Below are 13,188 nucleotides of genomic sequence, written 5' to 3' on the forward strand. Positions count from 1 at the left end.
TTCTCTATTCTTGCGACACCTAATAAATGGCTATAAACATCATGTTACCACATTCTTGACTTCCAAAGAACCTCCATCACAATATCACCAGATCTAACAACACTGAAGATAGCTATTTGAGGATACCAGGGTAGTAGTCATAATGGGATGAGATGTCATTGTATGTGATTTTTGAACTACAGCCAGATATTTAAGAATGCAGCCAGACAGTTGTATTCCCACTGGAATATCACTCTTCACTTGTCTGGACTAATATAACTCTTAACAGAGCACAAGTAATTCCAAAATAAACCAATTCAACAATAAGCATCTTAAGCATTCACTCTACCTCTGAATTGACATTGTTACAATGCCCATTATCAACCAGATAGAAGAGAAAACTCAACCAACCACCCACCATCTACAAGGATGTGGAAAAACAGGGTACTTATAAAATCCTCCTTCATGTCTCCCATCTTCTGGAAATACTACATATCGACTTTATTTCATTGTTATTCCTTCAAAACTTGTAACTTTCTCATTACAGGATCATCTTCAGGCACATTGATTGCAAGGTTTAAGTTGGCAATTTACTGCGTCTTTTTAAGGAAGGGTGATTGCTGACAGGAAATAAATGGTGGTCTTAGCGATAAAGTCCACTTCCCATAGAAGAATTCATAAAACGGATATCGCATTGTACTCCAACTCCAATCAAAAAATAAAATCTCTTATTACCTGCTTTTACAAAACTATCCATCTTTCAACATACACACAGTGGCCAGCTTATTAGGTACAGATGTACACCTCATTGCTAATGCAAATATATAATCTGTCAATCATGTGTTAGCAACCCAATGCAGAAAACCATGCAGACATGGTCAAGAGGTTGAGACCAAACATCAGAATGGGAAAGAAACGTGATCTAGGTGACTTTGAACATGACATGATTGTTGGTACCAGAGAGGGTGGTTTTGATACCTCAGAAACTGCGAATCTCCTGGGATTTTCAGACACAACAGTCTCTATGGTTTACAGGTAATGATGCAGAAAACAAAAAATATCCAATGGGCATCAATCTGTGGCAAAAACGCTGAGGGAGGGGGAGAGAGATCAAATGAGAAGGTGGATGGGCTACAGCAGCAGAAGACCATGAACATACATCCATGAAAGTAGACTGCATTGAGCCATACAACAACCGAGTCCTTTACTCCTATGACAGTACTGATATCGAACAACATTCTCCTCTACAGCTCTTTACACGTTCTATAAATGCTCTGAAAGGACCACACATTTCCTCTGAAATAAACATCACTGAGTTTGACCAAAATGCTTTCCATTTGAAATAAAAGACAGAGAACTAGTATTGGGCTGTACTGAGGAGATGTGAAAATTTGCACATCCAGCAACAATTTTATAAATCAAAGATAAAGGTTTCAGATCATTATAACAATTTAAAATTGGAAAAAATCCCATAATGCAAAGTTTGAGACCAGATCCATACTGAAGTTAGTGAGAAGACTTCATGTAAAGTCAATCAAAATGATTAAAAATGTTGCAAGTAGGAACATGAGCTATCTGTTTATGCTACAGAGTACAAGAACACAAAAATGCTTATATCCAAGTTGGATAATAAGATGGAGAAATACAATGTTAAGGCTCCAAGATGTTTCAATGAAGGCCATGAGATATACTTACAGAATAAAGTGAAATTTGAAGCCAATGCACAATACAACAGGTAAATTACGGTGACTGGCAGAGAACAGTAATGATAACCATAAGTGACCAAAATTTTGTAAAATTCATTGAACACAGAACAGTTTACTTTGGGTGGAAATCAGAAGTCTGACCATTCCATCACTATTTTGTTCCATCACTGTCACTGACAGTGTATAGAGCAAAATATTAACTTCAGCCACCAATCTTTAGACCTGAACATGGACTGTAGATTAAATTTCAAATGCAACTCTGAACACTAGGTTCCTAGAGCTGTTAACTGAAAAACCAGACAATGCAGATTAACATTTATTTTGATTGTCTGGAATGTGGGTGCAAAGAAGGAGATGTGAAAGTTATATGTAATTCAAGGAAGTATTGTAGATACATTGTAAATATAGAATTGTCCTTTGATCTTTAGCATACAAAATGTCCATGTAATGTTGGGTCAAGTAGGCCCCTTCCTCCGAAAAGGTCTCAATATGATGCCTATGGTTTCTCATTTTGTCAAATAAAAAGACAACTTCATATCTACCAGCTGCATCTCGCCAGTGATTTTCTTCACATTACAACAGGTGAAATGGTTCGCACGTAGGAGTACATACAATCATTAAGGAAAAGGTATTAACTAGTTTATTTTAACAATTTCACCTATAAAGTCTCATTTCAAACTATATTAAAAGAAACTATTAAGAAACCATATTAAAAGAATTTATTTTACACATGCATTTTCCTCAGTTCTCCCATTTGCTAAATTCATCAAGATTTCAATCTTAAATTTATTTTTTTCTAAAGTAAGCCACAGATTTATTATATGATTTACTTTAACAGTAATAAAAACTCAGTAAGTTACTCATTTCTCAAATCATCAATTACCTGCCCATCCAGAAATGCTTTCCAACCAAAAATGGACTTCCACCAATGTTCAGGGAAAGAAGGTCTCACTGCGAGATATTATACACCAGATATGCTTATTAAATGTGTGTATAATAACCATAGTGTAAAATTTGAAAGAAATCAATAACTTCAACAATCAAAAAGCCTATAAAAAGATTTCTAAATATGATACTTTCAAAATGTTTAAATGGTCAGAGATATCTAGTTTAAAAACAGTAACTTCATTTTGAAGTTTCATTTTTCTCAAAGGGCGAATGAAGTTTATTTTAATCCCACAGTGATGAAATAGGATTTTAAAATTCTGGAAAATAAAACCATTTTCAGAAGGTAACATTTCAGTCATTTCCTCATATTCTTACTGCAGTGTTCAGAATATATTTAGTCTTCATGTAGTTTGAATAAAATTCCAAACTTCTGATGTCGATGGAAATGTTAATTAGTAGTATGCGTTCATGGACCGGATGAGTTACTTCAAATAAATAAAAAGCTGTGGACTGAAGGGCAAGTGCATGATTCAATTCTTCGAATCCATTTCCATGTCCCTCTGCAGTGAGGATTACCAACAGCATACCACTGTAGAATCTGGTTCCTGCTGGGCATACAACACACACACACTTCAGCAATTCCACGTACATAATAATAACCACAGTCTGCACTTTACATTAATCTGCATGCAAGATATCTTCACAGAAAATATATTTACTATTTCAGCATGTTAATTCGTGCTTGAAGTACTGAGGAAATGTTGTGAAATGTAGGGACTTAATCGATGGAAATACTACACAGTGTCTGTGAGACAGAGAGAAGCTTATCATGTCAAGATGATGGCTTTACATCAGGCCTGTTCTGAAACATGAATTCTATTTCCCATTCCACAAATGATGTGACCTTCCTTTTCCAGCACTTTCAGTTTCAGTATCTGAATATCTGCAGTATTTTTTGTTGAAATATTACAAAAAAAAAGGATGGCCCACAGCGATCAGCATTCAGTGTTCGATTCCTGCCACTGCCTGCATGAATTTCCTCTGGGCACTCCAGTTTCCTCCTACATTCCAAATTTTATAGTTAGGGTTAAGGTTAATAAGTGGTGGGCCTGCTATGTTGGGCTGCCCCCACACAATCCTCGCTGATTTTACTTGATGTAAATGACACACTTCACTGTATGTTTCGATATTTTAAAGTTCAGAGTTCAAAGTAAATTTTTTATCAAAGTACATATATGGCACCATATACAACCCCAAGATTCATTTTCTTGCAGGCAAACTCAATAAATCCATAAAATAATAATAACCATAATAGAATCAATGGAAGACCGCACCAACATGGACATTCAACGAGTGTGTAAAAGACAACAAAATGTACGAACACAAAAAGAAAGTAATGATAGATAAATAAATAAGCAATAAATATTGAGACCATGAGATGAAGAGTCCTTGAAAGTGAGTCCATAGATTGTGAGAACATGTATTAAGTTGGATAAATTGCCAGGACTGGATGAGCTCTACCCCAGGCTACTGTCAGAGGCGAGAGAGGGGATTGCTGAGCCTCTGGCAATGATCCTTGCATCACCAGTGGGGACGGGAGAAGTGCCAGAGGATTGGAAGGTTGTAAGGATTGGAGACCTTGCAGAGGAGGTTCACCAGCTTTGTTCCAGAGATGAGGAGGTTGGACTGTGGGGAGAGATTGCGTCGCCTTGGTGTTCGCCCGAAGAGAGGGATGAGAGGAGATCTTATAGAAGCATATAAAATTATGAAAGGGATAGATAAGATAGAGGCAGAAAACTTGTTTCCACTGGTAGGTGAGACTAGAACTAGATACAGAGGAGTAAATTTAGGCTGGAGATGAGGAGAAACTGTTTTTCCCAAAGAATGGGGAATCTCTGGAATTATCTGCCCAATATTTAAGACAAGGTCGAATAGATTTTGCATAGTAGGAGAATTAAGGGTTATGGGGAAAAGGTAGGTAGGTGGAGATGAGTCCATGGCCAGATCAACCATGATCTTATTGAATGCCTGTCAGGCCAGATGGTCTACTCCTGCTCCTATCTCTTATGTACCTATTTCAATGGTGGGGCAAGTGAAGTTGAGTGAAGTTATCCTCTTTGCTTCAAGAGCCGGATGGTTGAGGGGTAATAACTGAACCTCGTGGTGTAAGTCCCGAGCCTCCTGTACCTGCTTCCTAATGGCTGCAGTGAGAAGAGAGCATGTCCTGGGAGGCAGCGGTCCCTGATGATGGTTGCTGCTTTCCTACGACAACACTTTATGCAGATGTGCTCAATAGCGGGGAGGGCTTTACCCATGATGATTGGGCTGCATCCAGTACCTTTTTCCATTGTGCATGCATATTTTCAATGTACATGTGATAAAAATCTGATAGATGTTGCCAGTCCAGTTATTTCAGATTGCAACACAGCCTCCACAATTTCCATCCACACAGGTGCACCACAAGGCTGCGTACTTAATCTCCTGCTCTACTCGTTTTATACTTACAACTGTGAGGCTAAGTACTGCTCCAATATTATATTTAAGTTTGCTCACAACAGTCTTGTTGGCCAAATCAAAGGTGGTGATGAATCAGCAAATAGGAGAGTGATTGAAAATACGACTGAATGATGATATCACAACAACCTTTCCGTCAACATCAGCAAAACCAAAGAGCTGATTATTGACCACAGGAGGAAACTGAAAGTCCATGAGCCAATCTTCATCAGGGGATCAGAGGTGGAGAGGGTCAGTGACGTTAAATTCCTCAGTGTTATCATTTCAGAGGATCTGCCCTGGGTCCAGCACGTAAATGCCATTACAAAGAAGGCTCAACAGCACCTCTACTTTCATAGAAATTTATGAAGATTCAGCAGGTCAGCTAAAACTTAGACAAACTTCTATAAATTTATGGTGAAGTGTATCCTAACCAGTTGCATTACGGTCTAGTATGGAAACACCAATACACTTGAATGGAGAAGCTTCACTTTCAAACTCTACAACTCGTGTTCTAAATATTTATTTATTTATTTTCATTTTTGTATTTGCACAGTTTATTGTCTTTTGCTTATTGGTTGTCTGCCCATCTTTGTATGCAGCTTTTCATTGATTCTATATGTTTCTTTGTATTTACCGGGAATATCTGCAAGAAAATGAATCTGAAGGTTGTATATGGCAACATATATGTACTTTTGACAATAAACTTACTTTTGAACTTTTACCCTCGTTGCACAGTTTTGTTTTAACATACAAATCTGGAAACATACTTAACACTGCGCTTGCAGATGTTAAAGTTCTAAATTGGGGTAAGATATATTTAGGTGATATTTGACAGAAACTTTCAAAAGTTGATTAGTCATACCCAAACAGCTGGAATGGACAGACTGGACTACTTACTCCTCTGAGAAAGTTGCTGTTTGCAAGTAAAGGGATGTCTGGCAAGTAGGAGGTTTTAAAAGTGAGATAGCAAGAGCTCAGGAAAAGCATATTCTTCTCAGGGTGAAGAGCAAGGCTAGCAAGATAAGGGAACACTGGATGACAAGAAATCCAGGATTAAGGTTCTGTTTAAGAAAAAGGAGACATGTATCGGGTATGGGCAACTAGGGTTGTGTATCATTTGAGTATAGGGGATGTAGCAGTACCCTTAAAAGGGGAACTTAAAAGGGCAAAAACGGTTCAACAAATAGTTAAAGTAGAATCTAAAGAGATTCTACAAGTATATTAAGAGCCACTTAAGAGTACATTGTTCAGTTCTGGTCACCTCACTACAGGAAGAATCTGGATACTATAGAAAGAGTGCAGACGAGATTTACAAGGATGTTGCCTGGATGGGAGGGTGTATCTTATGAGAAAAGGTTGAGTGAACTTCACCTTTTTTCCTTGGAGCAACAGAGGATGAGAGGTGACCTGATAGAGGTGTATAAGATGATGAGAGGCATTGATCGTGTGGACAGCCAGAGGCTTTTTCCCAGGACTGAAATGGCTAACTGAGGGGGCATAGTTTAAAGTGCTTCTAAGTAGGTAGAAGAGGGATGTCAGAGGCAAGTTTTTCACACAGAGAATGGTGGGTGCGTGGAATGCACTGCTGGCAACAGTGGTGGAGGTGGGTACAATAGGGTCTTTTAAGAGACTCTTAGATAGGTACATGGAGCTTAGAAAAAAAAGAGGGCTATGCAGTAGGGCAATTCTAGGCCGGTTCTAGAGTGGATTACATGGCCGGCACAACATTGTAGACCGAAAGGCCTGTAACCTGCTATAGATTTCTATGTTCTATGTTTTATGTTCGAACAGCAAATTGGAATTGAATAGGGCCCATAAAAGATCAACTGCTGTTTGGAGGCGCCGTTTCCTTTTTTGGCTATGATGGTGAAAATATGCATTTCCCTAATATTACATTAATGAATTTACTAGTAATATTATAGGTTTTAAATCTGACGAATATGCTAAATGAACACTTGTTTATGGCATGGGTGATTTCCACTAGCATGTGGTTATTTTCCTATCATAGCTCTACGGCAGGGGTCCCCAACATTTTTGCACCATGGACCGGTTTAATATTGACAATATTCTTGCGGACCGGCCGACCGGGCGGGGGCGGGGGGAGGTGTTCAGGTAGGGTTAAACTCACCTCAACATGTCTTTTACAGTTAAGGTTACCAACTTTCGCACTCCCAAATAAGGGACAAAAGTAGCAGTCGAATCCTCAGACACGACTCCAGGAAAGACTACCATGACCACCAAGCCTTGCGCAGGCACCTGTGTGAGCATGCGTGACGTGCACATAGACGTGCATATGCACGTACGTGCTGATTTCTTTCCACAAATTGGTTTTGCCTTCATCTTCCCGACTATACTGTACATAAATTATTTCTACTTTATATAGGTTGTGTATTTATCACATCAGTCCTGCTTTCACTATATATATGTTAGTGTTATTTTTGGTTTTATGTGTTATTTGGTATGATTTGTTAGGTTATTTTTTGGGTCTGGGAACAATCAAAAATTTTTCCCATATAAATTAATGGTAATTGTTCCTTTGTTTTTTTACGCCATTTTGGCACGAAAGGTTTCATAGGAACGCTCTACCTTAGCGGGGGAAATACGGGACAAAGGCGGTCCCATATGGAACAAACCAATTTAGCCGAATATACCGGATGTCCCGGCAAATACGGGACAGTTGGCAACCCTATGTTCAAGTTCAACAGTGCGTGACAGGGAATGAGGAAAGGTGCAGCTGACACACATCGTTTCCTCGCAGCCCAGTAGCACATGCTTTGCGGCCCGGTACCGGTCCACAGCCCGGTGGTTGGGGACCTCTGCTCTAAGGGAGGGATGTGAGGGAAAATGCCACAATGCATAACCCTCCCAGTCAAGTCACCTCCCTGTCCCAACCACATAGTTACACCCAACTAGCTGGAATGGACAGACTAGACTACTTGCTCGTCTGAGAAAGCTGACACACAAACACACCTGAGCTACAACCAAGCAAATAGCTATGATGAGGGGGTTATAAATAGGCTGATCTTAAGGGAAATGATACTCTATCAAGTCTGAAGCCAACAATAACTTTACCTTTTCGAGATAAACTGCAGCACTTTGCTAACCATCATGTTTGACAGCTCTCCCAGCAAGCCAAGTCAACGGTGCCCATAGCCAGGATCACTTTCTTAATATCGATCTTCATTTCATTTGACTGACGCTTATGACTAGGAATGTGTAATAATGGGCTTATTTACAATTAAACTTTTTCATTCAAACATATCCAGGCATTTTTGGGAATAACTGGCCAGGGTCATGCTCAAACTTGCAAAATGTGGAAGCTGCTCATTTCCTGATTGGTGCTCCCTAGCAATTTCCTAACTATGCCCCAATGTTGCACGCCAAAGAGCATCTACCCTTCCCCGAATCTGTACCAGGTTAACCCCAATGCAGGTTCAGTGATTCCACTCGTTTCAAAAAGAGGGAAATAGTTGTAAGGCAGGACAAGCGAGTTTCAAGCAACACACAATCTAATGGAGGAACTCAGTGGGTTGAGCAGCATTGATGGGAGGAAAGAAATTATCAATGTTTTGTGCTGAAACCCTGCATCACAACTGAGAGTATAGAGAGAAGGGAAGGATGCGGAAGTGACAGGTGGACCGAGGAGGGGTAGTGGGAGGGAGTGGAAGATTGTGGCAGCTGAACGAAAGATTGCAGACCAAACTATGAAGGCGAGGACAATAGGTGAACGCCCATGTTAATCGGTGATCAGGAAAGGCACTGAGGGACCATCTCCTGTATTAACATTTTGCTGAAGTTGTACCCCTGTCACATGACACACAGTTCAATGAGATTTACAGGGTGTGAAACATCAGTGAGCAGTGGTCCCCCGGGTGATGACCACGCAGCTGACCCAAGGGCACTGTTAGAGGTGCGGCAGGCAACAATGCCAAGCAGGAAATTACATCGTCCCTGCCACCCCCTGCAATTTCCATCAAGACAGATCTGTTTTATCAATTAACATTCCAGTTAGTTCTATATTCATGGAGACATTCCTCGATGTTATAACAAAAGGGGTATATCTTGGGTACCTGAAGTTTGTGCTCAGAAACTTTTGGAACAGACCTCAAGTATTTAATATTCAGAAACATAAGAGATTCTGCAGATGCTGGAAATCTAGAGGAACACCCACAAAATGGGGATTCTGCAAGTTGGGATGTGCCACCATTGTAAAAATGCAAATCTGCGAAGTTAACTGACTATTAAAGATGTTAAAAGCTAAGTAGGTAATTCACACAAAATGCTGGAGGAACTCAGCAGTCCAGGCAGCATCTATGGAAAGGTCACCATTTCGGGCTGAGATCTTTCATCAGGACTATCGGTTTGGAAATTATAATCATTTATTGTTACCTTTATGTTTAAAAGGGATAAAACATTGTGTTGTGAGAGTGAGTTTCTCTTAGACTCTGTCCAGAAGAAATGTTGTATGAATACAGACTTTTATATTTCCCATGGCTCAGTTTAATCAATCACAACAGTCTATAATAAATATCAGTGGATTGTTTCTCTCCTGAGATGGAGATGGTGAAATCTAGAAAAGGGAGAGAAATGGTCTGATTCAAGGTGCAAAGTAAATTTATAATAAATTGATAGTAATTTGATAAGTTTATTATCAAAGTACACATATGTCACCATTTACAACCCTGAGATTTGTTTTCTTGCAGGAATACTCAGTAAATGGAAGGAAAACAAAAGAACCCTGGAAAGACCACACCCACCAGGATGGAAAAAACCTACGTGCAAACAACAACAAACTGCAAATACAAAAGAAAAATAAATAAATAAGCAATAAATATCGAGAGTATGAGATGAAGAGTCTATAGATCGTGGGAACAGTTCAGTGATGGAGCGAGTGAAGTTATCCCCTCTGGTCCAAGAGTCTGATGATTGAGGGATAATAACAGTCCCAGAAGCTGGTGGTGTGGGTCCTGAGGCTCCTGTGCCTTCCGGCAAAGGCGATAAAATTGGTGAGTTCCTCATGAGCACAAGAAGCAGCACCAAACCAGTCATCAGTATAACAGAGGAGTTGGGGAGTGGTACCAGAGAAAATCTGAAACAGGGACTATTCCACATAGCCCACTAAAAGACAGGCAACAAGACATTTGCAGATGCTGGTTATCTTGAGCAACACAAACAAAATGCTAGAGGAGATCTGCAGGTCAGGCAGCATATATGGAGGGAAATAACAGTCAATATTTCAGGCCCAGACCATTCATCAGGATGTTGGCACTGCCTGATCTGCTGAGTTCCTCCAGCATGCTGTGTGTTTTCAACAATATGATAGGCACAGCTGTGGCCCACGTAGGTGCCCATGGCTACACCTTTGACTTCAGCCAGATAGATGAGACTATTGGTGGAGGGGAACTTTATTAGTGAAGTGTAAAAACTAGATATCCATGATGATGATGAAGGGTTGGGGCCGAGGAATCAGCAATTGTCGAAATGGTAGAGGGCATACAAAGAGTGCCAGAAGTGGGTATTAAAGGTCTGAACAAGGAGGGACATCATGAAGACGAGATATGGGGAGGAAGTTCAGTGGGACAAGAGCAGGTAGAAACAATGGGTCTATCATGGCAGCCTGTCTGCGAATCATGGGTAAGAGGTGGAAGCAGGAAGTGCAGGATTGAGGCACTAAACCTTCCCATCACCTCCATCTTGCACTATCTGCTTTTCTTCCCTTTTCTTCTCTCTCTCTCTCTGCTACCATCTATCATTCATCTACCATGACCTTCCAACTTCATTCTGACTCATCTCCCCTACCAGGCACTACCCGCTTGTCATCTTGCACCCCTCCTCAGTCCACCAATTATCACCAATCACTCCCCTTCTCTCCCTCTCACACACACATCTCCACTCTCAGTCCTGACGCAGGATTTTGATCCAAAACATCAACAATTCCTTTCCTCCTACCCATGCTGCTCAGACCACTGTTTCTCCAGCAGACTGCTCGTTACTCATAATTCCAGCATTGGCTGTCTCTTGTGTCCCTGAGGCATGCTTTGAGTTATTTGCATCTCCTCAATTCATTATTTTTATCAGAGTGTATTTAAATGTTTCAATCTGTTATTTCTAAAAATAGCTTTAAAATGGATTTTTAATAGCTTCTGAATATCAGAGACATTAGCTCAATTCTTTAATATCTCTGATCAGTGTTTAGACAAGGACATGGTTTAACTGACAATTTTCTTCTTTCAACACTCTTATAGGTTGACTTTGTTCAGTCTCTGCCACTTCATGTCAAAGTGATGCTCTGCCATACTGGGCCTTATTGACGAGGATGGAGTGGGTTTCAGTGAGGGAAGTGCTACCTAAACTAACAGCAGACTCAGTAGGTGAGGGAGCTAGAAGCATGCTGCCAAGGTATTCTGTCATCTATCACATGTGAGCCAGTAATACAAAGATAAATACAGTGGCTTGCCTTTCTATTTCTCCCCCATCACCAGAACACCTCTGAAAGCCAGAGTTCATTGCAGGAGACTGACATTCCACACACACAGTGAAGCCTTGCCGAAGGTACTGCATCCACCTAGCATGAGGACGGTGTTCAATCAAGCAATTCTGAGACAAAGACTTCACTTGGAATTCCATGCAATACCTATGGTAATAGGAAAAAAAAATATTGGTAAAAAACACCAGTAAATCAATGCAAAATACACCACACCCACCCACCCCACCATTTCCTGTCAACCACTTTATGTTCAGACACTACTGTGCCTAGCATCCATTTATGGACATACTGTACAATCAGTCTATGTATATAAGCTGCCTTATGTACTTACATTTATTCTGTTTTTTTTATTATTGTGTTCCTTATCCTACTTTTTGGTGCAGCATCAGATCTGGAGTAACAAATATTTCGTTTTCCTTTACATTATTGTACCGGAAATGAAATTAAGTAACCTTGAAATCAAAAGTAACCTGATTTGAATGTGGCGCTATAGATCACTACAGCACAGAAACAGGCACTTTGGTCCATCTAATCTGTGCTGAACTGTTATTCTGACTAGTCCCATCAACTCATACATGGTCCACAGCCCACTGTATCCCTCCCATCCATATACTTATCCAAAATTATCTTAAATGTTGCAATCAAACCTACTTCCTCTGGCAGCTCGTTACACGCTCGCACCATGCTCTGAGTGATGATGTTGCCCCTCAGGTTTACCTTACATATTTCACCTGTCACCCTTAACCTGTGACCTCTCATTCTAGTTACACAAAAACTCAGTGGAAAAAGCCTGCTTGTATTTATCTTATCGATACCACTCATATTTTTGAGTACCTCTATCAAATCTCCCTCACTCTCCTACATCACAGGAAGTAAAATCCTAACTTATCAACCTTTTTCTATAACTCAGGTTCTCAAGCCCCAAGCAACATCCTTGTAAATTTACTCTGCACTCTTTCAATCTTAAGGATATCTTTCCTGTAGGTAGGTGACCATAACTGCACACTGTTCTCCAAATTTGGCTTCACCAATGTCTTATACAACTTCAAACTTCAAAGGACATTTATTATCAATGTATGCAGTATACAACCCTGAGATTCATCTTCCCATAGACAGCCACAAAACAAGGAGAACCACAGAACCATTTCAAAGAAAAACATCAACCCCCCTCCCCCCATGAGCAAAAAAACAAACAAATCACACAAATGGCATAAAAAAGCAAGTGAAAACACAGAACATAAAAGACAAAATTGAAAGAGTTCAGGCTTGGTCAGTTCAGTTCAATCTGGCATTCGTTATCTGCACGCCGCCCTGATCAAAATCGCACAAGATAGCAACAAAAAAAAAGGAGCAACCAGAAACCAGAAACACATCATAACATGAACTACAGACAATCCACAATTAGCGTCAATTAAACTTTGCCCAAGACCCAGAACTCTGGCAGCATCGAGCTGGGGGGGGGGGAGGGGAGGAGAGGGGAGGAGAGGGGAGGAGAGGGGAGGGGAGGGGAGGGGAGGGGAGGGGAGGGGAGGGGAGGGGAGGGGAGGGGAGGGGAGGGGAGGGGAGGGGAGGGGAGGGGAGGGGAGGGGAGGGGAGGGGAGGGGAGGAGAGGAGAGGAGAGGAGAGGAGAGG

At 40.6% G+C, this 13,188-nt stretch overlaps 1 protein-coding gene across 1 annotated transcript in view; it reads right to left on the bottom strand.

Annotated features, from left to right (window-relative positions):
- Window positions 1–608: 608 nt before the first annotated feature.
- si:dkey-7k24.5 (somatomedin-B and thrombospondin type-1 domain-containing protein) overlaps window positions 609–13,188 on the bottom strand; it is a 45,680-nt gene continuing 33,100 nt past the window's right edge. The window contains exons 4-5 of the mRNA XM_063041392.1: window positions 11,527–11,703; window positions 609–3,178 (exon numbers count right to left, since the gene is read on the bottom strand). Of these exons, the coding sequence (XP_062897462.1) occupies window positions 3,061–3,178; window positions 11,527–11,703 (295 nt within the window). The 3' untranslated portion in view covers window positions 609–3,060. The remainder of the gene's footprint in view (window positions 3,179–11,526; window positions 11,704–13,188) is intronic.

The sequence above is a fragment of the Mobula hypostoma genome, chromosome 2 (assembly GCF_963921235.1).
Source record: "Mobula hypostoma chromosome 2, sMobHyp1.1, whole genome shotgun sequence".
NCBI lineage: Eukaryota > Metazoa > Chordata > Chondrichthyes > Myliobatiformes > Myliobatidae > Mobula > Mobula hypostoma.